The sequence below is a fragment of the Stegostoma tigrinum genome, chromosome 15 (genome assembly GCF_030684315.1).
Source record: "Stegostoma tigrinum isolate sSteTig4 chromosome 15, sSteTig4.hap1, whole genome shotgun sequence".
Classification (NCBI taxonomy): domain Eukaryota; kingdom Metazoa; phylum Chordata; class Chondrichthyes; order Orectolobiformes; family Stegostomatidae; genus Stegostoma; species Stegostoma tigrinum.
In genome coordinates this window covers 16658348-16685047 of record NC_081368.1, presented here as the reverse complement: position 1 = coordinate 16685047, position 26700 = coordinate 16658348, and the positions used below count along the sequence as shown (strand labels likewise).

General features: G+C 38.8%; 1 protein-coding gene across 2 annotated transcripts in view; it reads right to left on the bottom strand.

The window, feature by feature from the left end:
- Positions 1–1839: 1839 nt before the first annotated feature.
- Positions 1840–26700, bottom strand: part of steep1 (STING1 ER exit protein 1) — a 37420-nt gene continuing 12559 nt past the window's right edge. For both annotated transcript variants that reach the window (XM_048545000.2, XM_048545001.2), the window contains 4 exons: positions 23102–23240; positions 6471–6560; positions 2995–3087; positions 1840–2264 (listed from right to left, as the gene is read on the bottom strand). In XM_048545000.2, the coding sequence (XP_048400957.1) occupies positions 2202–2264; positions 2995–3087; positions 6471–6560; positions 23102–23240 (385 nt within the window). In that variant the 3' untranslated portion in view covers positions 1840–2201. The remainder of the gene's footprint in view (positions 2265–2994; positions 3088–6470; positions 6561–23101; positions 23241–26700) is intronic.

Here is a 26700-nt window from a genome sequence, read left to right as displayed (position 1 = left end):
CTTGATCAATTTACCATTAGTAAATTTAAAATGCTGTGACTTTCTACCACCAAGGAGGATGAGGGCAGATGCATGGCAACACCAACAAAATGATATTGCTGTTTTTGCACTGTTGGCGAGCCTAAATCCCAGAATCCCTTCTCTGGGTGTATCTACACAACATGGACTGTAGCAGTTCAAGAAGGCAGCTTAACCCAACCTTGTCAAGTGCAATTTGGGACATGACTAGCCAGTGACACCCAGATCCTATTAAAGAGTATTTTAAAAACAAAAAAAAAATTCATTCAGTTTTGTTTTTCCAGTGCGAAGTACAGATCAGAAGCTCTTATCCAGTGAGAAAAGTTTAAAATGATAAGCCAACTAAACAATAGTGTCAATGATAAATACATTTCATCATTATTACCTCACAGCAAGTCAACTGATCTTTCCAAGATTTCCTCACAAAACCAACTGCAGTAAGAAAAATAATTCATTTATTAAGATTTATTGTAAAATGGTTGGAATATTCAACTTAAAACTACAAAATACTAGAGAAAAATGGTCCTGTTTTAAAATATAAGTGCACTAATTGAAATTGGCAACCGTTGAAGAGTGCAGTGTGATTTATTGCACCACAGTAAACAGATACTAACAATGTGACTTCCAGACACACTCAATGTGTTCTCCCTTCACACAATTAAAACAGCCTGTTACAAATGTCATGTTTCTCGAGCCTTTTTTGAATTTTCCAATTGCTTTTAAATAATTTATTTGACTTTCAAGTTAAAAATATATCTAATTTTCCACAAAATCCCAAACAAGGGTAAACTTCTGAACTGCTATGTTTCAAGCTAAAATCAAAAAGAATAGAAATTAAAAACCAGAAAATATGAAGGAGGTCTGGTGGCACCTGATAATTTTTTTTCTAAAGCTGACTGCCAGTATTGTTCATTCCTAATTCAGATTTCAAACATTTTTGACTTTATAAAAGGCTCTTTTTAAGTTCCATCACACTTTTAACATGAATAATATCCGAACTGGCCATAGCACAATGTAGTCACATTTTCATTAATTGCTTTGGAGTCAGTGAAGTTTTTAAGCAGTGTCCATATTAAAATGCAACAATAATGCCAAGCAGATATCTTCAACTTTCCATTTAGAAAAAAAACATAAAACTGCTTTCTTTAGTACTGGGAGCCATTAGCAGGTCTAAATATTTCCATGCAAATGTGAAGTGGGTCTTAAAACTAAAAAGGCACATTACAGGAATGTTAACTCAGGGAGAATGTATAAGAATTTTAAAATTAAAAAGTGACTCAACATCATAGTATTGGTTAAGACTTAAGATGGAACTCGTGTAGAATTGGCTGACGCATAAAATATGCCGGTAAAGGAATGGCTAGGAAGTATTTCTGTTCTCACCCACTGAAAGAGGCTTTCAACACACCAAAGAATACAATTCAATAGGTATTGGTTGTCATGCCATTGGATCAGTGGCCATTTTCTATGTGCGAGTCAAAGCAGAGTACTTCAGTAGTTCTTTTAATTACAAGGAGGATCAGAAATGACGACAATACGTACAACACATTTCAAGAGGTCATCACTGGATACCATTCAAGAATAAACTCTTGTGTAATGTTCACCACTTCCCTCAACACAGGAATAATAAAGCAAACTGTGGAGGAAAAAAGAGATCACGCCACCTCTGCTGGGGTATCAAAGGACTGGGAATGGGCGTAACTGTTTCTCCGTAGTGAGTTTGTTGTAAGACAGCAAACCAACATAAGCAATAGGAGACCTAAAAATGGGTCATCAGGTCATCTGATGCAAAGGATTAAGGAGGCAGAAGCGTACAGCTGCTCAAGGCAGTGAAAAAATAATTTATTAAAATAAAGTAGACAAATACATTTGTATACTGTTTATCTAAGGTGATATCAATTACGTGATGCATGCGCTTAGATTACTACTGTACAAATGTAAATAATAAATGCATGACAGTCCTTTGTGATACAAACCACAGTCTTAATAGAATGTCAATACATTCTCCAAATTATTCCTTCTCCTTACCCATCTTTTGACCCTACAGATTAAATGAAGGATGGTACAAGTAATCCTCTTTAACTTAAAGCTGCTTCACTAAATAACAGAATCTCTGAAGATGACTGGTTGAGCACTTGTCACGAAGATTATAGGAAGAATTCACCAAGGGTCTATGACGGTGATCATTTGAACTGATTGTCAATCAGGGTACCTTTCATCTTGGCTTTCTTAGCCTCCAACTCTGCCTGCAAAGAAAGGTGAACATGGAGCTTTACTTACAAGAGCCTCCAACCCACTATTTGGTGAAACCAATAATTACAAATTGACTAAAAATATCATGTCAGTTAAAAAGCTTGATTCTTTTTCCTTGCACCACATTAATACTGTGCATTTACAATAACTTTAGCCATGATTGCTACATTATCAGATGAGGTCAGGATGGCGGGAGTTGAGTTTATTTTTGAATAATCTATTTGACAATGACAACAAATATACAGCATGTCTATTATATGCTTTGTTTCTAGAATGAGATCCCAGAAGAAAATTAGCCAAGAATGCAGTGGGTATGGACTTAGCTTCAATTCCAAGAGCCTTCTGCTTTTTGAGGGGAAAAAGGGGAAGCAAGCTTGCACGCGCTGGCTGTCAAGGCTGACTTAGTACAGGTTGCATTCATATTTGCAGAATACCACTGACAAGTCAGACATCTGGCCCAGCAGCAAAATTCTAGCCAAATTACTGGGTATCGCAAATGCTGCACAAATGGCCTTTCACTACTAAAAATACCAGCAATGAGCCATGAAAGTGCTCCTGCCCTTTCTTTTTTCAATGGTATTGCACGAGAGGAGCATTTTAGTTTCTCATGGGTTTCAGTTTATGCTGAGGTTTTCTTTTCGTCCTGTATACACAAAATGCAAATCCTGAACACAACCTAACTGATATTAATAGGAGCGACAGTAACATTGTTAATATCTTTACCAGTTCCTGCAGCCTCTTCTTGCTCATGCCTTTCCTTTCTAGCTGTTTCTCAATCACTTTGGCGTTTTGTGCATAGGAATCAGCAATCTCCCTCTGTCAAACATACAAATCACAGATTAGTGGCATTTACTGACAATTTCTAATTCTGAAATTCAAACATATCTGGCTTGCTGTGAGCTTCTAATACTACATCCATGAAAGATGAAGATTTAGAAAATCACAGAATTGATGCAGGACATAAAGAAGCCATTCACTGAAGTGGCTTATGAAACATAGTGTTTAGAGGAATGTATGATAAATAAAAATCCATCCTTTAATACAGCTTTAAAAGGAAAATACTGCTGATGCTGGAAATCTGAAATAAAATGTTAAGTGATGGAGAAACTCTTAGTCTGGCAGCAGTCTACATTTGATCTTGCTAATGTAAAGCACTGTGAGCAACGAATACATTAGGTTAAATTGGAACAAATACAACTAAAATGTTGCTTCACTTGAAGGTGTGTTTGGGCCCTTGTACAGCGAGGCGGCGAACAGGCAGGAGTTACAGCTTTTGCGATTGCATGAGAAGGTGCCATGGGAGACTGATGGAAGAGTGGGCCATTGCATCAAGGAGAGAAGGGCCTTGAGGACCATTGACAGTGGAGTGGACAGAAAGATGTGTGGAGGTCCTTGGTTGAGGAAAAAAAATCATGCGTAAGACACTCTGAAGAGGTGCCATCATTGGAACAGATGCAATAGAGGGGAAACTGGGAGAATCCTTGCAGGAAGCAAGGTGCAAGGAAGCGTTGTCACGATCACTGTGGTAGTTAGAGGTTTGCAGGGGATATTGGTGGCCAAACTATGCTTAAAAATGGAAAATGAAGTCAGGGAAGGGAAGGGACAATGACCACTGCTCAGGTGAAGGTGACAGAAGGATGGAAGTTGGAAGAAAAACTAATGAACTTTCCAGACAAGAGCAGGAAGTAGCACTGATAACATTATTCACCTATCAGTGAAAATGACGTGGGTGGTGGCCCAAGAAAAACTGGAAAAAGGAACATTCCAGATACTCCTCAAAGAGACAGACATAACTGGGGGCCTTGCCCATACCCACAGCCACACGTTTTACTTCAAGAAAGCGAGACAGGAAAAATAAGTCGTTCAGGCCCAGTTCCTTTTAGTTCTGAAGGAGAGTCAGGCTGGACTTGAAGCATTAACTTTACTTCTCTCACTGCAGATGCTGGCAGACCTGCAGAGTGCCTCCAGCACTTTTTTTTTTAATCTCTACTATGTTAATAGATTATCAAGTAGTTTAATGTATCAAACATGGCACAACCTTGACAAGTCAATTTTAACTATAGCTTATACTTGCATTCATTCACTCTATACTTGATTATAGATTTCAGTAACTTTGACGCATTTAATAGCAATTAGCAGGTCTGAAGATTACTGGTCTCTACCAATTGTATTTCTTAAGTAATGGAAAATTACAGCTGCAATTTTCCAATCCTGAAGCCACATTTCTGGACAGCTTTGGAAAATAAAACTGCAATTCCTCCACAAATTTCTTTTATTCTCTGAGGTGGAAACTATTTGATGCTATAAATGTGTCGATTAGCAACCTTTTCAAGTTACGATGGGTTTTTCTAGACTAGATATTGAGAGTATAACCACTTATGGCGTAAAGCAAAACTGAAGGCCACCAATGTAGGAAAACTAGCAAAAATTAAAAGAGGGAATTCAGGAGATATTTACTCACATCACAAGTGTTAAGAATGTGAAAACTTGTGACTATAGGAAATGGTTGGGATGAATAGTTATATGTACATTTAAGAACCTAATTGAGAATGAGGAACACAGGATAGAGAAATGCTGATACAATAAGATGTGGAATGATAGGAGAATGTTTTCATAACGGTACGGGTCAAATGGCCTATTGTTGTGCCATATAGTTTTGTGTAATGCTAAGTCCATCATTTCTAGTTTTAAATTACATTAAATTCATCAGTTTCCTCTCTTTTGTTTGTTTGCAGATTCCCTTGCACCACTGATATATTGTCCTGCTGCTTGACAGCACTAACAGATCCAAAATTTTCACTTAATGTGTTGGCCATCTCCATATTGTCTGTCAAAGTCTTGTCTGTGTCGATCTTTAATGGGCCTACATTTCCCTCAACTGCTGTTTTCTCTCCTATGTTTATAAGGGCGTTTCCAATTGGTTTTGAAATTCCTTGTAATTTTTTTTTCTCATGTAGCCTTTCACACTTCTTACTACTCTCTTAGAATACCTTTGTTGCTTTTTATAGCTGTCTTTATAACTGCTTTTTTTTGTAAGCTTAACACTGTCTTTTACCCTATTTGCATACAATGGTTACACAACCACAATTGTGGAATCTTTACTTTTTATGAATTTTGAATATTTCTCACTTTATCCGTCAACAGTTCAGCTCAACTTACTGTGCATTTCTCATTTGTTCAAAGTTTGTATTAAATTTAAAACTCTGATTTCTGCCTTTCCCTCATAAACCTAAACATCAATCACATGAGGCCACTATTCACAAGACACTCGCTTATCATCATCTTATTAACTAACATTGGCTTGTTGCCCAGCATTACCTCCAGTGCTGCACACTTTCTTGTTGAGTTCTAAAAATAATATTCTAGAAACTGTCTCAAACACATTTGAGAAACTCACTGGTCTTTATGGCTTGAACTATTTTACTTTGATTAATCTAAAATCTACTGATTGTTAAAAAACTTTATTTTTTGATCATTTCGCAATGTATTCCTGGGATGTGCAGTGGATCACTGGCAAGACTGGTATTTATTGACCATTCTTAGCAATACCAAACATGTTACAATACAACTGTGTTCTTTGTCAGGACTTTATATGGAGTAGTTAAGGTTCAGCTACACTGATGTGTGACAGGAGGGTTGCCTGAAACTAAACAAGCTTTGAACATAACAACCTTGGAACTCTCACTGTGAGCGAAGCTTCATGGCATGTGATGTCCGGACAATGCTTTCCAATTTTGAGAGTTGGTAATTGAAGCAACAGAAAGCAAGAATCACAATTAGTTGATTTTATCTGGGTAAAAATACTTTTCTGGAAACGGTGATTTGAGATTCACCAGGAATAAGCAGTAAACTGATAGGTCTACGGATTCTTGAATTGCCCGTCACTGCTTACAGAATGGCGTCTCATTTGCATTTTTGGATCAAATTCATGTTACTTCGATAAGAGTCATAGTAATTATTTCTTTTTGCTAAAAATCACTGACAGTATTTGAATTGAGACGTAGAAAATAAAAGCAGAAAACTGACCAGTAGAAATACAATGCATGAAATACTTTGAAGATCTAGTGTTATGCATTAATATTTGTCAATGTTGAGTATTATTTCAGCATTACTTTTAATTTCTAAGTAGCAAAGAACACAAAAGTTAACATCCCAGTCTATCAGTTGAAAGAATGTTTTTGATCTACAAAGAAACTCACTGCTTCGATCTCCTCTTCCTCTTCATCAATGGTGGACACAGTGACAGAGCTGAATTTACCCATGTCTTTGGTTCTCTTTGTCATCATTACCTGTGGAAACAGAAATCCAGTCAGTTATTGAGTCACATTCCTCATTCCTTTTGCCACATCAAGCAAAATGTGCAAATTATTCAAAGGAGATAATATAACGCCTTCGATTTGGAGTCTGCGCGAACACGATCTTTCATGTAACAAATGCATTTTTTTGTTAACTTTTTTCCTGATGTGTTATGCATGTTGTGCCAAGCCTCCAAACAAGCCAGTTTATAAGCAATGAATCAGGAGCAGTTCTGAACACATGCACTGCCCCAGATTTAATACCTTGCAGGCAATTCTTTGGTCATGGTCTCCATCTGTCAGCATACCTTTGATCAGGAAATTTACAAGCTTAGACCAATGCATTACTCAAGGCCACACAATGTTGGAGTACAAGTCAGGGTGCTTGAATTAGTTGAAATATAATGCATATTGTGTTGTAGATTTAAAAATGTGCTATAAACATATTTATATACTGCCTCTGGGGGCAGCTTCATACATATTATTAATTATTTTCCAAAATGGGGCAACTTACATAATTTGTCTAACTGGATATATAATTTATAGGCATAGAGTAGCAAGGTTATTGATTTTAAAATAAAGAAATATATCCTAGCAATGTGCTGCTAGAAAGAATATTAATACTGTGTTAGGTCAGAAAAAGAAGAAATTATGGCATGGTGACAGGCAGCTTAAACTTCAAAGCTGCAATGACAATGTGTGTGGGAGGGCGGGTGCAAAGATAGAGACAGAGAGTTGCAAAGAGAAACTACTTTTCTTTAGAAATAGTTTAAACAGGTGACATTTTCCACTGTTCTATACATGACCATTCCAATGCACTCCTGGCTGGTTCTGCACATTGCACCCTCAGCAATCTTAAGATCATCGAAAAGTCTGTCGCCTGGGTCTGGAACTAGGTCTAGTTCCCCTATCACTTTGTGCGTCAAAATTTTGATTTATAATCCTCATTTTGATGAAAGATGCAATTATTAATTAACAATTGAGATAAATGTCAGAATCCACCAAAATAAGATTGTTGTTGATAAACCTTCAGAAGAATTTTCCAATTACATCATAATTAACTGAACAATACCGTATATTAATATTACATTTACTATGACAAAATGCTCCGAAGTCTGCACAGGAGCTTTACAGAGTAAGTACACCAAATCCTTGTTATCCACAGATAGCTGCATGAATCTCTCATGGATAACAAAAAAACAATGTACTGCGAAGAATCATGCAATCAGACTGGAAGTGTCAATGGGAAACAAAGAGAAACTGGGCTGGGTTTGAACTCGCGAATACACCGATCAATGGGTAGTGAGTCCACTGATAACGAGGAACGAGTGTGTAATGTTCAGCTATATTTGGTGATGACCAAAAGCTTGATCGAAAAGTTGAGAGGAAGAAAGCAAAATAGATGTAGACAGAAAGGCATCAGAAAGGTTTTCCAGTGGTGGGCTTTAGGCAACTAAAGGCACAACCAATGATGCAGCAAGCAAAATCAGGGAAGTTGAAGATACCAGAATTAAACAAGAACAAATGTGAGGCTGAATGAGAATACAGTGGGACAACGCCAAGTAAATTACAATCTCTATATCATCCATCTCTAAGACTCTTGTGACTTAGTGTATTCATCTGCTAGTCCCACAAAACCATTTCAAATTCCTCAGGGAAAATGATAAGTAAGAAGATTCTTTAAGGAGTCATAAATATATCAGCAAATGAATCTCAAGACATTATTCTTCCCAACATTTGGCTACAAAACTGAAATTACATGTATGAGAAAGTTATTTTTCCTGTCTCCCTTGCTATGCAGTCTTCCAATTATAGCATGCAATCACTTATGGTTTTAGAAGTGCAACCAACAACAAACAATCATCAACCTGCCACAGCTATCCTTGTAAATACAAATGGGTTCACTGGCTTAGTTCAAATCAGCGGCAGCAGAAAACTGCTGGTCAGCTGTAACTGAATTGGTAGGCTCCAGTAAGTCAGTATCAAACCGCTCTTATGAAACATATATACCAGCATTAAAAGGTAATTGCTTATGCAAGATTGATAAAGTGTTCCTACTGACCTAAACTAATAAATCTATCATCCATATTGCCGAAGGTGCAGAATTTGTTTTGTGAACTTGGTTTACAAAAATAATCTGGTATTCAATTTTAATTTTTAGTTGCACCCTGGGTTCACTGAGAAAAGAATATCCCTACTTTGCGTGTTCAAGTGTTGCACTTCAATGGTGAAATGCCAGGTTTCCGATTGAAAGACCTTTTTGTAGGTGCCACAGTCACCCTTATCTACTTAATTCACTCACTGCAAATCTTCTGGTTGCAATGTACAAACATGTAGAAATGGAAACAATTTTCATTTCATGTGTTGGAATGAGATACTAGAAGCTGGGTACACAAACAATTACAGATGAGAGTTCTCTTCACGTTGCTTCAATGTTCCTGCTATCCTACCTTGAGCCCAATTTTGCTATTTTCTACATACGCTATGCTAATTGAATTCACATCTTTTGTACATATAACACAGCATCTTTACACAGAGTATCATACCCACATGAAACATTGAGCTTGTCTTGTATTATGTGGACTTTGAACAGCTCTAATCATATTTCTCAACTTTTTTTTGAAATGTTACAAGCACAATAAACTACCTTAAAGAGCAGTAACTGTCATTAAGGTGCCAAACTTGCAACCGAGTAGTTCCAAGAAAGTACTGAAAACAGATTACATAAACTGTACCAAATATGGAACTGCCCTCATGCACTCTTCTAAATGAACATTGGAATCTGAAGCATTTAGACAATTATCACCTTTTAAATTGGGGTACACTAAGCCACCTAGGATCAGCATGATCTAAAAACAAGAAATCAACCTTGAGTCCTTCCTGATCTGTACAAGTTATCTATTCACTTTAATAAACTAGCTTACCAACAGGTGTGTCTACCCCAAATTTTTCAAACTTCAGAATACAAATACTTATCGTCAAATTCCATCAATAATTTTTCTACTTTTCGAATTTTGCTTTTGAAAAATAAAATGATAAAAAATGCCGAAACGCACGGAATGCCCTGTCTGCTGACGTAGTTAACTCAGCCACATTAGGGGCATTTAAATAGTCCTTGGATAAGCAGATGGATGATGATGGGATAGTGTAGGGGGAGGGTATTAGATTAGTTCACAGGTCGGCGCAACATCGGAGGGCCGAAGGGCCTGTTCTGCGCTGTATTGTTCTATGTTCTAAAAAGCAGTTCTTAATTAAGTGACAATTTGGAACCAAAAATACACGATTTTTGTATTTAAGTGGCAAAGTTGAAGAATTTTCCAAAATTCATCGACAAATCAATGTTTGGTAAAGCTTGAGTAGAGTCAATGACTGTTAATCATCTTGTATTAATGCTATTGTGCTTTAAGGACATGGAATACAACTATCAGATGAAATGATTCAATAATTTATTTTAGTGCAGAAAAGTATTCCCCAATATGAGGAACAGCAGTTGAAACTATCGAATATTTCAGATTAGTAATCACATATTTCAGTGGCCTGTAGCTAGACTTATAGTAATTATTCCTGAACAACATTTAAAACACGAAAACAAAAATCAGAGTTTCTTCCATTTAGCTTAGTGGTTTGTGGTCAACTCCCCACAAAAAGTAGCAACGTGTCATTATAAAATAATTTGCAAACAATTGGGAATAAAAGTTTTCTGGAGCAAAATATTTTCACAAAAGATACTGAAATGAAGAGGGCATATCAGGAATATCACTATAACTAGCTTAAAAATGAGAAGACAGCCCAGTGAAGCTACAGCTACTACTGAAAGATGACAGGAATTAGTAATCCCATAACGGATGGATCAGATCCAGTTGTGAATGGTAGTGGGCAATTAAACAATTAACAGGAGGAGAATGTCCACAAATATCCTCATCCACAGCAATAGGGAAGTCCAGCACATCGCTACAAAAAAAAGGCTGAAGAATGTGCAATAATCTCCAGCCAGAAGTGCCTAATAGTTGGTCCATTTTGGTTCTGTTCACCAATGCTCAAATTGGTTTCTTCCAGAGCCACTCAACTCCTGACTTTGTTACTGCCTTAATTCAAACATGGAGAAGAGAGATGAACACCTGAGGTGGGATAAGCGTGACTGACTTTGACATCAAGGCAGCATTTGACTGAGAATGGCAGACCTACCTAAACTGAAATCAATGGGAATCAAGAAAACTTTCCACTGGTTGTATTTAGCACAAAATAAAATGATTGTGGTTGTGGGAGTTCATTCAGTATCAGAACATCACTGTATAGATACCTCAGGATATTATTCTTAGGCAAACATCTTCAGCTGTTTCATTAATAATCTTTCCTCCATCGTAATATCTGACTGGGGGATATCCACTGATGATCGCACAGTTCAGCATTATTTGTGATTCCTCAGACGCATATGGGCTTGGGCTAATAAAGTGACAAGTAACATTCACACCATACAAGTGCCAGATAATGACCATCTCCAAGCAGAGAGAATCCAACCATCATCCCTTAATATTCAACAGCATTATCACTGGTGAATCCCTCAGCATTAAAATTCTGCGGAGTTAGCATCAAGCAAACATTGAATTGGGCCAACCATATAAATGCTTTGGCTGTAAGGAAAGGTCACAGGCTTAGATTCCTGAGGTAAATAACTCAATCCTAACAATCCAATGCACATTCACCATATACAAGGCACAAAGGCAAGATTGTAATGGAATATCGTCAATTGCCTGGACAACAACATTCAAACTGACTGACACAATCAGGACCAAGCTGCCTGCTGGACTGGTATCCCATCCACCACATTCACTCCCTTCACCACAAACACACAGTGGCAGCAGCATCTACCATCTTGAGCATGTACTGCAGTACCTCACCAAACCTCCATTGATAGATAGCCCCTTTCAAATGCGAACCCTCTACCATTCATAGGGACAAAGGAAGCAGATACACAGGAATACCACCAACTGCAAGTTCCCCTCCAAGACACTCGCCACCCTGACTTGGAAACGTATAGTCAATTCTTCACTGTTAATGGGCCAAATCTTGGAACTCCCTCCCTAACACAATTGAGGGTGCCCCAGATCAAGATGACTACGGCAACTCAAAGCAGTTGCATACTACTACCTTTTCATTAGCAGACAATAAATATTAGCCTATCAAGCAAATACTACATCATGTGAATGAATTTTTTAGAATATTAGAGTACTACATTAAAAGTTTGGGAAAGCCTTTTTCCACTCTGCTTCATCACATTTCATCTACGTAAAAAGAAACTTAAGATGAACCATGATCATACTGAATGGCAGAGCAACTCAGTGGGTCACGTTATCTACTCCTGCTACTATTTCTTGTCTTCTACAACTCTGTACCCAATACCACATTGCTCTGCTATCACACACAGACTCTAATTTCCAAAGATTACGGGCAGTCTGCAAAATAGAAGTTAAGAAATATTTTCTCTCGTGTGCTTGGATGCATCTGGATACTAGGGGAGTTGGCATACAAAGTGAATGGGGAAAGGATGGTGGGTGGCAATAGGTGCTAAGTCGGAAAAGGGAGCATGAGAGGATATGGGGATTGGAACATAGAGTAGCAATGGGAGATTTGAGGATCTATGGGGGTGGCACTAATGGGGATTGGGAGCACATTACTAGAGAACTAGAGGATTTCTTCACATTTTACTCTTTAACTTTGACCTTTGGACACAGTGTTTGAGCCCTGATGCAGACTTTCAACCCAGCCCTCCATGGGAACTGACAGCTCTCTCAGTTCTTCTTGGGTCTCCTGGCCTGACACTCAAACCGGCCTGACTACTGGAATGAAAATAGGAAGTGTAGCTGACCATTTTTAAAGGTCAGGATTCTGGACCTGGATTTCTCCTACCTCTGTGCACGTGACACAGAAAGAAAATCATGGTTTAGCAACATGTTTTCAAAAGAATGGACTTGATCCTCATTTATAACAACTGAGTAGATTTGCTTATACTTATAGTTAGGATGTATGAATCATTGAAGCAGATAGTACAGGCCCTTTAGCCCACTGTGTCTGTACTGTCTAAATTATGCTAAATCCACACTAGTCCCACTTTCTAGCACTAGACCCACAGCCTTGAATGTTATGACATTTCAAGTACTCATCCAAATACTCTTAAAAGAAGAAAGGTTGTCTGTCTCAACCACCCCCTAAAGCAGTGCATTCCAGACTTCTACCACACTTTGGGTGAAAACATTTTTGCTCATAACCCCTCTAAATCTCTTCTAAAGTCTGAAGCCACATACCAACAGATTTAACAACAGTTTCTTCACTGCTATCAAATTTATGAATGGCCCTCACATACATTAGAGTTGAACTTCCTCTGCATCTTCTCTGTAGCTGTTACATTGTATTCTGCATTCTGTTCTTTTACCCTGATGTTGTTATGTAAGGTATGATTTCTTTGGTTAGCACACTAAACAATGCTTTTCTCTGTATCTCAGTACATGTGACAATAATAAATCAAATCAAATCACGTGTGCACCTTATTACTGACCTTCAACTAAGGGGAACAAATTCCTTCTATCCAACCTGTCAATAGCCCTCATAATGTTATACACCTCCAACAGGTCCCTCCAATCTCTCTGTTCCAAATAAACAACTCAAGCTTATCAAGCCTCTCTTCATAGCTGAAGGGCTTCATCTCAGACGACATCTTGGTGAATCCCTTCTGCACCCCACTCCAGTTCAATTAAATCCTTCCTTTAGTACAGTCATCAGAACCTCTCAGTGTTCCAGCTGTGACCTAATCAAAGTTCTGTATAGCTCCAACATAATCTCCCTACTCTTATAAAACATCCAGTGATAAATGGACCCTATATGCATACTTAACATAGAACATCGACCATAACAGCACAGTACAGGCCCTTCGGCCCTCGATGTTGTGCCGACCTGTCATATCGATCTCAAGCCCATCTAACCTACACTATTCCATATACGTCCATATGCTTATCCAATGACGACTTAAATGTACCTAAAGTTGGCGAATCTATTAGCGTTGCAGGCAAAGCGTTCCATTCCCTTACAACTCTGAGTAAAGAAACTACCTCTGACATCTGTCCTATATCTTTCATCCCTCAATTTAAAGTTATGCCCTCTCGTGCTCGCTGTCACCATCCTAGGAAAAAGGCTCCCCCTATCCACCCTATCTAACCCTCTGATTATTTTATATGTTTCAATTAAGTCACCTCTCAACCTTCTTCTCTCTCATGGAAACAGTCTCAAGTCCCTCAGCCTTTCCTCATAAGGCCTTCCCTCCATACCAGGCAACATCCTAGTAAATCTCCTCTGCACCCTTTCCAAAGCTTCCACATCCTTCTTATAATGGGGTGACCAGAACTGTACGCAATACTCCAACTGCGGCCGCACCAGAGTTTCGTACAGCTTCACCATAACCTCTTGGTTCCGGAACTTTATCCCTCTATTAATAAAAGCTAAAACACTGTATGCCTTCTTAACAGCCCTGTCAACCTGGGTGGCAACTTTCACGGATAAATGTACATGGACACCGAGATCTCTCTGCTCATCTACACTACTAAGAATCTCACCATTAGCCCTGTACTTTGCCTTCCGGTTACTCCTACCAAAGTGCATCACCTCACACTTGTCTGCATTAAACTCCATTTGCCACCTCTCAGCCCAGCTCTGCAGCTTATCTATGTCTCTCTGCAACCTACAGCATCCTTCGTCACTATCCACAACTCCACCGACCTTAGTGTCGTCTGCAAATTTACTAACCCATCCTTCTACGCCCTCATCCAGGTCATTTATAAAAATGACAAACAGCAGTGGACCCAACATCGACCCTTGCGGTAAACCACTAGTAACTGGTCTCCAGGATGAACATTTCCCATCAACTACCACCATCTGTCTTCTTTCAGCAAGCCAATTTCCAATCCAAACTGCTATATCTCCCACAATTCCATTCCTCCGCATTTTGTACAATAGCCTATTGTGGGGAACCTTATCGAACACCTTGCTGAAATCCATATACACCACATCAACCAGTTTACTCTCATCGACCTGTTTGGTCACCTTCTCAAAGAACTCAATAAGGTTTGTGAGGCACGACCTTCCCTTCACAAAACCATGCTGACTATCCCTAGTCAATTTATTCTTTTCTAGACGATTATAAATCCTATCCCTTATAACCTTTTCCAACACTTTACCAACAACTGAGGTAAGGCTCACTGGTCTATAATTACCAGGGTTGTCTCTCCCCTTCTTGAACAGGGGAACCACACTTAACTACTCGTTTAACCTGCCCTGCCACTTTCAGCAATTTGTGGACAAGCTTCCTCGAAGCTTCCTAGTATCCTGCTCTGTGTTGAGTATGACTTATATTTGCCACAAACAAATCCTCAAGTTTCTGAGTCTAAGCTCATAATGGATGAAATTTCTTTATGAATAAAGTGTCAGGTTCACGAGCACTGACACTAAAATGATCTGACGTTCCATTTAGGAACAGTAGCTGGCCATTTCGCCTTTTGTGCTAGCTTCATTGTTCAATTAGGTTATGACTAATCTGTATTTTAAATCCATTTACCTGCATTGACTCCACATCTCTCTAATGGATGTAAAAGTTCTGGATTTCAAAAATAAATAATAGAAAATGTTGCACGTCAATCAACACCCAAGAGACCAAAGCAACCTTCGTCATTTCAGGTGTGTAATGAAAGGTCTTGCCAATGCATTAACCTCTAGATCTCTTCCAGATTGTTGTTAGCCTACTGTGTCTCTCAATTTCATGGATGTTTCAATGCAGAGAACTGCAGCACCGGTTTACTAAGTGTTGGGTCTTGAAACAAAAATACAGCATTGTTATGAGGAAGATTTCATTTCTGTTAGGAATTTAGTATTGGCTTCAAGTGAGAACAAAGTTGGACCAATAGTAATTTGCTATGCTGGGCGTCCACCTTGTATCGTAACTAATAAAAGTGAAACTATTTGCAAAGGAATACTGCGTTCAATTCTGGTCTCTCTGGTATTGGAAAGATGTTGTTGAACTTGGAAGGGTTCAGAAAAGATTTACAAGCATGTGGCTGGGGTCGGAGGGTTTGAGTATAGGGAGAGGCTGGATGGACTGGCGCTTTCCCCCTGGAGCATAGGAGTTTGAGGAGTGACCTCATACAGGTTTGTAAAGTCATGAGTGCAGGAATAGGGTGAAGAGCCAAAGTCTTCTTCCTAGAGTAGGAGAGTCCAAAACAAGATGGTATAGGTGTATGGTGAGAGGGGCAAGATTTGAAAGGAATCTAATGTGTTACTTATTCACATAGAGGGTGGTGCATGTGTGTAATGAGCTGCCAGAAGTAGTAATGGAGGTGGGTACAATTACAACATTTAAAAGGTATGTGGATTGGTATATGAGTAAGAAGTGTTGAGAGGGTTATGGACCAGATGCTGGCAGAAAGGATTAGATTAATTTAGGATATTTGGTTGGTGTGGAGGAGTTGGACCAAAGGTTCTGTTTCTGTGCTGTACAATTCTACTTTGGCATGAGGAATAAAGTCCACTTCCCCATTCCCCCATTCATGCCACATTATGCCTTCTAACCATCACCATTGATTTTCAAATCCCCAAATGCTACCCAACACCTGACTCTCCACACCCACTCATATTCCCAATACCAATTTAGTGCCTATTTCCACCCACCGTACCTTCCCCCTTCATCTACCATGCCAACTGATAATGTATCTAGACGTATCCAAGGTCATTGGGGACAAAAAAACGAACATTTATCAATCAAAGTTCTATTTTGCAGACTGCTCTCTATCGAGAAAGAGCGCATTCATTAAAATATATATTGACGGGTTTATATTGCTTTGACACTGCTTGAAAGGTTTGTGGTTGAATGGCTTGACAGGGTTGGACTGGGCTTGGCACTGCTTAACAGACTGGATAGATCTGAAGATTTTATGCACCTTGCATGCAAAATCTTCTCCATCATTAGCAATCCTAAAGAGTCCATGACTCCCATTCCCAAAGAATATGTGATGCCTCACTCTGACCGAGACCCAGAACCATAACTATGCAGGCACCTCAGTTCTCCAGAGGGATTACTCTGGCTATACAAATGGAAAGAACAATCCTGCTCTGGCCTGGTCTAATCTCCAAACTCCAGATTTCAGATACCTGGGAAGTGACTCCAAAATCTAATAGGAGTAAAAAGAGCTGATCATTTAAATGGTCAGCTGTATGTGTAAATCAATCGTGGCCTGTCCCAATCCTGACGAGGGAAATTAAAGTGCCACATTTGGGGAAGGGGCTAAGGATTTGGAACATCTTCCATCATTTTCATCATGGCAGAGACTGTTATGGTGTTATGGTTAAAATCTGGGCCCAGCACTTGCTTATTTATCAGCTAGAAGGGCTCCTATCATTGGTCTGATGCTAGTGAAGAATGGCTATTATATGTAGCTTTGCCATTGCAGTTTGCTTTGCTATCTACCAAGTTTTTGATTTTCTGAGATTCACATTTTGAAGTTCCACAAAAAGTTAAACGCTTAACCTAAACTAATCTAAATCAACTCAATGCAGATAAAAAGTCTTACAATTTTCCTACAGTATTAGGCTGAGAGGATTTGCATTTCTCACCTCCTACTGGGGATTTATGGTTTGAAACTGTTTCAGCATCAGAATGACAAAAATACTGCTGGAAGGGATAAAGCAGTCACTACTCTTATTGTAAGCAGAATACTATCCTGCAGCTCATCTATATCCTTACGTTTTAAAAAAAAATTAATTGTGCCAGCAACAACCGATATCAACATGCAACATTTTAAACAGTTGTTAGAAAGTCTTTTTGTGCAACTGAATACTTTGCTGAACCATGAGGCTGTAAAATTCTCCAAAAATGGCTTCAGAGTTAGAATAGGAATGGAAAAGCAGGAAACAAAGAGAAAACAGCCAGGTTGCCAGCAGCTTCTTTTTACTTATTTGGAACTTTAATATTTTAATTTCAACTGTGTCAAAGTAGAACAGAAAGAAATATCAAAATTAAATATTCACCAGATTTTCAAAATCAATGCGTTGTCACTCAAGCACTTCTTTTGCATTAGTTATATCAAAGACAGAACTTCAGAGGTAGGGGTGTAAATAGCTTGCGGTGATTTAGTTCATGTTTACTACTATAAACAAGGTGTTATTATCAGCAGTGAAGAATGCTAGGATCAAAGTAAACATAAGCAGAATCCCAGCAATAGATAAAAACACCCTTGGAAATAAGTTCAGCTTGTCCCAGACAACTTTCTAAGCTGTATAGGTCAGCCAAGATGCCTTTAATTATTTTCCCAGAGATACTTGACTGGGGTCATCAGAAAGCAGTTCACCACAACTTGTTACAAACTCCAAGTCTTTGTAACACACATTACTCCCAACATTCTAGCATAATTAAATCTTTGAGAATAACCCAAAATACTGTGGCCTCACAAATATATTGCTGTCTCTCACAAGCTATAAAAGCAACCAACATTAGGTCTCTCAACGGTTCTGTTAGCATTTGTACCAATGAATTTGCAATTTACTCATACCATCAGGAAGATCAGCAAGATGCAACATAAATATCCTGAGGATTATTAAAGTGGAGGAAATCAGTTATCAAGATACCCCAGTCTCAGCTACATCCAATAAGCCCTGAAGAAAACATGGACTCTATTAATTAACATGTAGGTTTGTGATCAGTTGCTGTGTCCTGCATGGTCAATTACTAGTATCACTTACAATCTAAGCTGTCGAATTAACAGTGATCACTACTTGTCGCATTGTATCCAAATCAATAACTTCAGTGAAAAGCAGAAACATTTGTTGGGGGAAGTGATTGAGCTAATAAGAATAACGATCAATATTTTTCCAGCTGCTCCAATGGGCCATACCTCTAGATTGAAAACCTCAAAGTTGATAATTGCCATTCCATTATGTCTCTCCCCATTTGTTGCTTAAGATTTGGAAAGGTTCCAACCATAAGCCTTCTTTATATGCCCCATTGTCCAGAGTAACTTCCTTCACACTTTGGTCATTAATACTGGTGTCATTCCTAGCACACAGGATAAAATTTTTAATTGAAACCCGTTTCTTGTACAAATGTCAACCTGCTCCTTAGAGAAATAAAAAATAGCATATTGCTAGCTGAAATATGTGTGAACGAGACTGTGATATGTCATGAACTGAAAACAACCAATGCTGGAGATCACAGTGGGTCAGATGGCATCCATGGAGAGACAGCAAGCTACTGTTTCAAGTCTAACTGAGTCTTCGGAGCTGGAGGGGGACAGCCTTTATGCTACAACTTGGGGTGGGCGTTTGGGCAGATAGTGGGTCTTTTCTCCACCAGCACCCTACACCCACTACCCCCACCCCAAACTACAGTATAAAAGTTACACCTCCACACTTCACTTCAGCTCTGATGAAGAGTCATCTAGACTCAAGATGTTAGCTTGTTCACCCTCCAAGGATGCTGTCTAATCCAGTGTGACCTCCAGCATTGATTGTTTTTGGTACAGATTCCAGCATCTGCGAAAATTTGCTCCTACACCGTGATTTGTCATGTTGTATCAGGTTGCTGTTTGCTAAACCTGAAACAACTTCATTACTAAACGGTACAAGGAACATTTTGTAAAATTTGCACTACCAGTAATTTGATTTTAGGAGTGGTTGGAGTAACTGGGTTAACATTTTTTCCCCACCACAGGATGTGAACATTGCTGGTAAGAACCATCATGTATTGCTTAATCCTCAGTGCACCAAAAAGGGGACGATCTTCTTGAACCAGTGCTTCCACATTCTGACCATACACATAAAAATGATGTTAGGAAGGAACTGGGAAAGCAAATTTAAAAAAGGTTAGATTGGAGCAGAAAAAATGGTGTATAAATGCAGTTCAACAAGTCCCTGAGTAGCCAGCTCAAAGAAAAACAAACTACTGCAGATGCTGGAAATTCAAAATACAGACAGGGAGTGTTGAAGAAATTCAGCAGGCTCCTCAGCATCCGAATTTGAACTTCATTTCTGAAGCAATCAGATTGCACATAAAACATAAGTTTATTTCTCTCTCTCCACAGACGCGTCTAGGACTTTCCCCTCCTTGGTTTAAAAAATCAAAAGCAATAAACTCAGTAACCAGGATTCCTTTAGCTCAACAGACTAAGTAATTACTTTGGCATATATCAGGATAAGAATACATGTACAGATAACAATAGGTAGTTTATTTAGCAAACTTAATAAAAAGAGAAGCAGGAAAGACTATAGAACTATGACATTTAGGTCAATTCTTTCACTCCTCTTTGAGGGGATAGTTTAATAATTTGAGTGGTGGCAAGACAAAAATATCTCAAAATATTTCACAAAAGATCAGTCCATTTGCAACCACTAAAAGGAGTGTACACATGTCTCAAAGGTCAGTATTAGGACTATTGCTTTTCTGAAGATACATAAATGATCTCAAGCTTGGTGCATTGGAGACAATTTCAACGTTTGCAGAAAACACAAACAAGGGAGAATTGTAAACTGTGACAAGACTACTGTGGAACGTCAAAAGGCCATGTTAAAGTGGGTTGATTGGTCGCAGATGAAGTTCAACACAGAGGAACAAGAGGTCATACACTTTGACACAAAGATCACAGACAGACAATTTAAAGGATACTTTTGTAAAGGATGTGGAGAAGCAGTTCACCAGGGTGCATACGTACCTAAATCATTAAAGGTGGCAGGACTGGTAGTGAGAATTATTAATAAAGCATTAAATAAGCTTCATTAGCAAGAGGACAGAGTTCAACAGCACAGAAATTATGGAGAATTTACTTAGGACACTAGTTACACCTCAGCTGGAATTCTGCATACCATTCTGATTACCACACAAGTGGAATAACATGAATACTTTGCAGAGAATGCAAAGGGGGTTTACAAGAATATTCCAAAAGATGAAACACTTCAATCACGAGGATAGATTGGAGAAACCAGGACAGTTTTCCTTGGGAAGAGAAAGAGGAGATCTGATAGAAATTTTCAAAATCATGAGCAGTTTGAACATGGCAGAGAGGGAGAAACTGTCCCTGCTCATAAAAAAAATCAAAGCTCAGATGGCACAATTTTGAAGTGTTTTGCAAAAGAAACAAATACAAGCTAAGAAAAATGCTTTTCCAGAAAACCAATTGTTAGTGTATGAAATACACAAAGTTGGCTAAGGCAGTTCACTTGAGGCATTCAAGAGGGAATTAGATGATTATCTAAATTAAACAATGTTAAGGGTTAAGGAGAAAAGGCAGGAATTGGGCTCTAAGCTAAAGCGCTCAGGCAGCATGTTGAACCAAATGGCACAGAGGGAAAAAAAAATTCCAATTCGCCACTTAGTTCTAAATGGCCATTTCCGAATCTCACTATTGGACAGTGACTACCTTGTTCCCTTGTACTTGCGTCAAGCTCAACTTGTCTTATTTATACTTCAAATGCTATTCTTCTGACTTTGGTAACTATATGGTGCAAATTTCCGACAAGCAAGTCTGTGCAGTACTGATAACTGCAGCTCACTATGCACTTATCAGAACCATCAGGCAACTGTCTTTACCCTATGTCCATACACACTCCATGGCCACCATCCTCTATGATCCTTCATCAATGCAAGTTGGGGCAGTGACAAACCACCAGCTCCAGCTTTCTCCCACAGTCTGAAGATGTGCAGGTTAGGTGGACTGGCCATGCTAAATTGCCCATAGTGTCCAGGGATGTGCAGGCTAGGTGGATTAGCCATGGGAAATGCAGGGTTAGAGAGACAGGGTGGGATGGGGAGTGATGGGTTTGGGTGGCATGCTCTTCCGAGGGTCTGGTATGGACTTGATTGGCTAAACGGACTGCTTCCACACTGTAGGGATTCTAATGAATCGCAGCAGTGATGGCCATGCTTTGGTTGCTTTAAAAGCTCTTTGGCAAAGAGGAAGGATAAAATGCTATCAAGAATCTATCAAAAAAAAAAGTGGTTTACATACTTGTTGCAAACGAATGATGGGACTGTCATCTAATGTTGGCTGCTCTTGATGTCTCTGACTATTTTAAAGGTCACCTGGAAAATCTCTACTGACCTTCAGCAACCTATGGCTCTAGCTTTGAGAATGATTGAACTGCACCAATTCAAGAAAGCAGCTCATCACCACCTTCTTAAGGGGCCATTAGCGATGGGCAACAAACCCTGGTCTTTCACATGATTCTCAGGTTTCATGAAAATGTAATTTGGAGTCATAGTGTCAAAAAGTCTATTTCCATATTTTTAATTCATTCACAGGATGTACAATGTGAGAGTCACTGACTGGGCCAGCATTTACTGCCCATGGCTAAATTCACAATGGGTCTGAAATCAAATGTAAGCCACACCAGGTGGTCCAAGATAGAACATAGAACAATACAGCGCAGAACAGGCCCTTCGGCCCTCAATGTTGCACCGACCTATGAACTAATCTAAGCTCCTCCCCCTACACTATCCTGTCAGATGGCAGCAGAGGAGAGTTTCTGAGTTGTAGCTCATCCGGTCCGAACTCTTTTCTTTCTTAAAGTTTTTCTTTTCTCAACTGACCCTCGGGAGGGAGCTCAGCTATGGAGGCAGCAAGGGCGACGGCATCAGCTGGAGGCTTTGCTGGTCAGCCACGAGGTGGTTGGTGTGTCAGGGCAAAAACCTGGCAGTCAGCAGCATTGCGGCTTCTGCGAGATCCGGAGTAGCACCAGAACAGGACTCCAGGTGGCATGGAGCAAGCAACACCGGGCAGCCAGCGGCGAGAGCGGGCGCAGGCAGCGTGGGTGATGTCAAGTCCAAAGCATGGGGTGGTCGAGCCTTTGTGAGGAGTGCTAGTATGGCCAGGTGTTTATGGACTGTGATGTTGAACTGTTAACAGTGTTTCTTTGTTTCACCATTTTTTAAGTTAGAAGTACTATAACGTTTAAAGAGTTAAACTTATTTTTCTGGTTTGTACCGAAGACTCTGTACTTAGGTATCTTTGTACCCAAGATGGATTCATAAGTGGCAACTTGTAAACTTATCACTGTACTCATGCGAGTACGTGGCAATAAGCCTAATTCAATTTAGTTTAAGTTAGGATGGCAATTACCTTCCCTACAGGACATGAGTGAACCAGATTGTTTTTCTAGCACTTAGCAATGGTTTCATGGTAGTTATTAAACTCTTAATTCCAGATTTGCTTTGGATTCAAATTCCACCATCTGCCATGGCGAGTTTGAACCTGGCTCCCCAGGAGATTAGGGTGTCCAGATTAATATTGGATAATATACATTCACATATTTTACTAAGTCAATCACTTTTGTAGCTTCTTTACTGGAATATGAATCAACTATTCTAGGATATGTCTTCCCTGTATTCGTCTATTATCCATACCCCAATCTTACCACTGAAAATATGTTTTAATGTTAGGTGATCCTTAAATTCTGTAGACGATTGCAATAAATGCACATTCAAAATTTCTCCCTTATTTTCAAAGGATTACCTTCTTTGGCGGTTCCTGTTTTTGACTGTATATACTTGTGGTGCCAAATCCTTGGCCAAATTTCACCAAAGCACCATCCACAATAAATGTAATGGGAGTATTCTTCTGTTGGTGCTGATAAAAGAGGAGCAGTCCACATCTGCAAAGATGCACAGTCATTACACTGTACTAGTTTTTCTTTCTAGTTAAGAGACAAACAAATATCTAGACCTTTAATAAGTACATGAAAACTCAAAATTAATAAACCAAATACCCAGAAAACAGTACACCTTTTAAATGAACAGCTAAAAGATAATTAAAATATTAAATATTCAAAAGAAAATTTAAAACTTATAATCATCTCCTTACAGTTTCTGCTCAAAATTCTGCTGCTTCCCTTAGAACTTTTCAGCTGGTTATGAATGTAAGGAACATGGTGCCATTGCATATAAATTGAACTTCTGAAGCACGCACAGCAAAAGCAGTGATATGAACATGAAAATATGGTTTAAGATATAGGGCAGGTCAACATTTTCAAAACTGAAATGATTTAGTAAGGGCTCATTATGGGCCAGACATTCCTTTGCTGTTAACAATTCAGCTTCAAGACTTTCATTTTTAAAAAAAATCAATAAATTTAATTTTAACTATTTATTCTAGTAGTCATCTCTTCAAATGTTTCCTATTTCTGTACAAGAAAGAAAATAAATCAGATGTAACAGTAGATATATTTTACTAGTGAGGTGGGCTAAATAACTCTTGACATTGAAGATAAATTTCTTTTGTAGTTCCTTAAAATTAAATAATGCATTATACCACACGCAGCTGTTAACAGCCACTTTTGGCACTATTTTTGCATCCTGTGACATTATAACCTTCCCAATGTTGAAAAGACATTTTTTAAAAGTCACATTGTTTTCATTCTACTATTCATTTGACTTAATGCTTGAAATTCAAGAGCTTAAAATGAGCTTGCTTCCTGCATTGCCCTCTTAACCTTGGCAAAGGGGAATCATTCAACTGCCTTTGAAGTCTTATAGTCTGATGAACAAAATCATTATGAAAACCATAAAATGTAACTTCAAACCTCCCAAAATTCAAGGCAGTCTAGGAGTTGAATGCTGTCCTTAATCCTCAGGGTAAGATTCTGGTTTACTCACAACCCCAGATAAAATACGAGAGAAAACCTGTTACCTAAAAGGCCATGCTTTTCATCCATCAGGCCACCAATCTTTCTGCACTAGGAACTATTGTTATTATTACCTTGTATGCCTTTTGTTTTCATCATGCAGTCTAAATATGCCCTGTTTCACATGCTTTCCCCTTCTTATGCGCACCTGGGCAGAACATCTAATTGTCAGGCCAAATTCATTATTAACCAATACTTTAAAATGTTGAAATTCTTTACTTTCCTCTTAAAATTAACAGACTGTGCGGCAGAGTTTCTGCCTTGGGTGTAATTAACTATTCTGACACACGTTGCATTGCTATTGAGTTTTCCTTGCCTTTTTCTCCTCATATTCATGGCACTAAATGCGCATTCTGCTATTTCTATTGCAGTTAGGCAATGTTTCTGGCTTATTTTTAAAGATTCTTGGGCCATTTAACTAATGCAGTTGAAAATTGGTTTATCACAAGAAAAAAAAAGGAATCAAACTATTTAGTTCACCACATGAGCAACCTTATTTTTAAGTAACTGAAAGGTACTTTTAAATAAATTAAATACTGTAGTACCAGCTGCTAGCTTATATTAACATCCAGTTCTAGTTTCTAAGTAGATTCAAGAAATATCATGTTAAAAAGCTTTTAAAAAGTTTTTTGAAGTGTCTGTGCATCTAAAAGGAAAGCTCTGCATTTAGGACCTCTTTGGAGATCTGCGATCAGTGGCTATTAGTGGAAATTTAAATAGTACTTAATTCAATATAGGGCTTTGGTCACAGTGCTGGTTTCTCATCTATGATATTTTTCACCTGACACATAACATTATACTTAAGCTGCACCTGAAATTTTGAGATTTTCTGCAGACGTTTCGCCAATTTAAGAAAAATTTGGACAAAAAAAACAACCTGTGCAACTGGGCAGAAATGGCTGGTTTTATTTTAAAATTTTAGTTAGATATAGTGCAATATTACATCTAATTATTTGATGGAAAGCAGTAATGACACAAAGGTTGGAAGTCAATTCATAATCTATTCCATGAAGGGTAGCCACTGTAGAGAAACATTAAACATCAGAACAAACAGTGATACTTCTAAAGAAATTCCAATCAAAACTAAAGTCCTAACTAACTAGTTTCTTCATGAAAGAAAGGAACATGCAACTATGTGGTGAATTTCATATCTTCTAGACATCTCAAAATGCTTCACAATCATATAGTCATGGAGTCATACAGCATGGAAACAGACCCTTTGTTCCAGTTAGTTCATGCCGACCGTAATCCCCAACTAGACTAGTCGCACCTGCCTGCATTTGGCCCATATCCCTCTAAATCCTTCTAATTTATGTACAAATCTATATATCTTTTAAACAGTGTAACTGTACCTGCCATCCACCACTTCATCAGAAAACTCATTCCGCAGGTGAACCACTGTGTGTAAAAACATTACTGCTGATATCTTTTTTAAAATCTCTCTCCTCTCACCACAAAAGTATGCCCCAAATCTTGAAATGAAGGTGGGTGGGAGGGTGGGGGATATGACCATTTTCCTTTGATATATCCCACATGATTTCATAAACCTCTAAGGTCCCCCTCTAACCTCCTACACTCCAACGGTCAAATATGCCAGCATATTTGCAAGTGCCAAGTCCCACAAACAACGAGATAAAAACTATATAAACGTGGAAGTAATGAAAGTAGCTGCAGTCAAGGGATAAATGCATATCCAAAAGATCTCAGTTTTCTAAATGAATGTCTAATCTTGTACAACCATCCATGGAAGGCCAGTGTCTCCACTTATCTTGTCATCCAAAACTGGCTTATTCCACAAAGCAATACTTAAGTGCTGCATTCAACCAGATGAAATGCTCTTGGCTTTTGACACAGGTTACTACCACGAGCACTTTACACAATTTAGTTTTTGCACATTATTCCTCCTTCTCCACCCTCAACTCCCTCCCCACCACAGGCTTTGGGAATTGCTCCCTATTTCTCATCAATTATGCCCATAACTTCTAATTATGGCATAGTGGCTCAGTGGTTAGCACTGCTGCCTCACAACGCCAGGGAGCCGGGTTCAATTCCAGCCTTGGGTGATTGTCCATGTGGATTTTGCATGTTCTCCCTGTGCCTGTGTGCATTCCCTCCAGATGCTCCAGTTTCCTCCCACAGTCCAATGATGTGCAGGTTAGGTGCATCAGCTAAATTGCCCATAGCATCTAAGGTGGAAATTGCAGTGATAGGGTAAGGGGTGGGCCTGGGTGGGATACTTTCCAGAGGATTGGAGTGGGCTTGATGGGCCTAATGGCCTGCTTCCACACTGTAGGGATTCTATGATTCTATGAATGTGATAATTAGTATCCAGCTACATCTTACATTTCTCCCCACGTCAAAATTGTTTTGTCCACAGAGTTTGGTTGTCAAAATCATTATAAATGAAACATATTGCGATAAGAGAGAGATA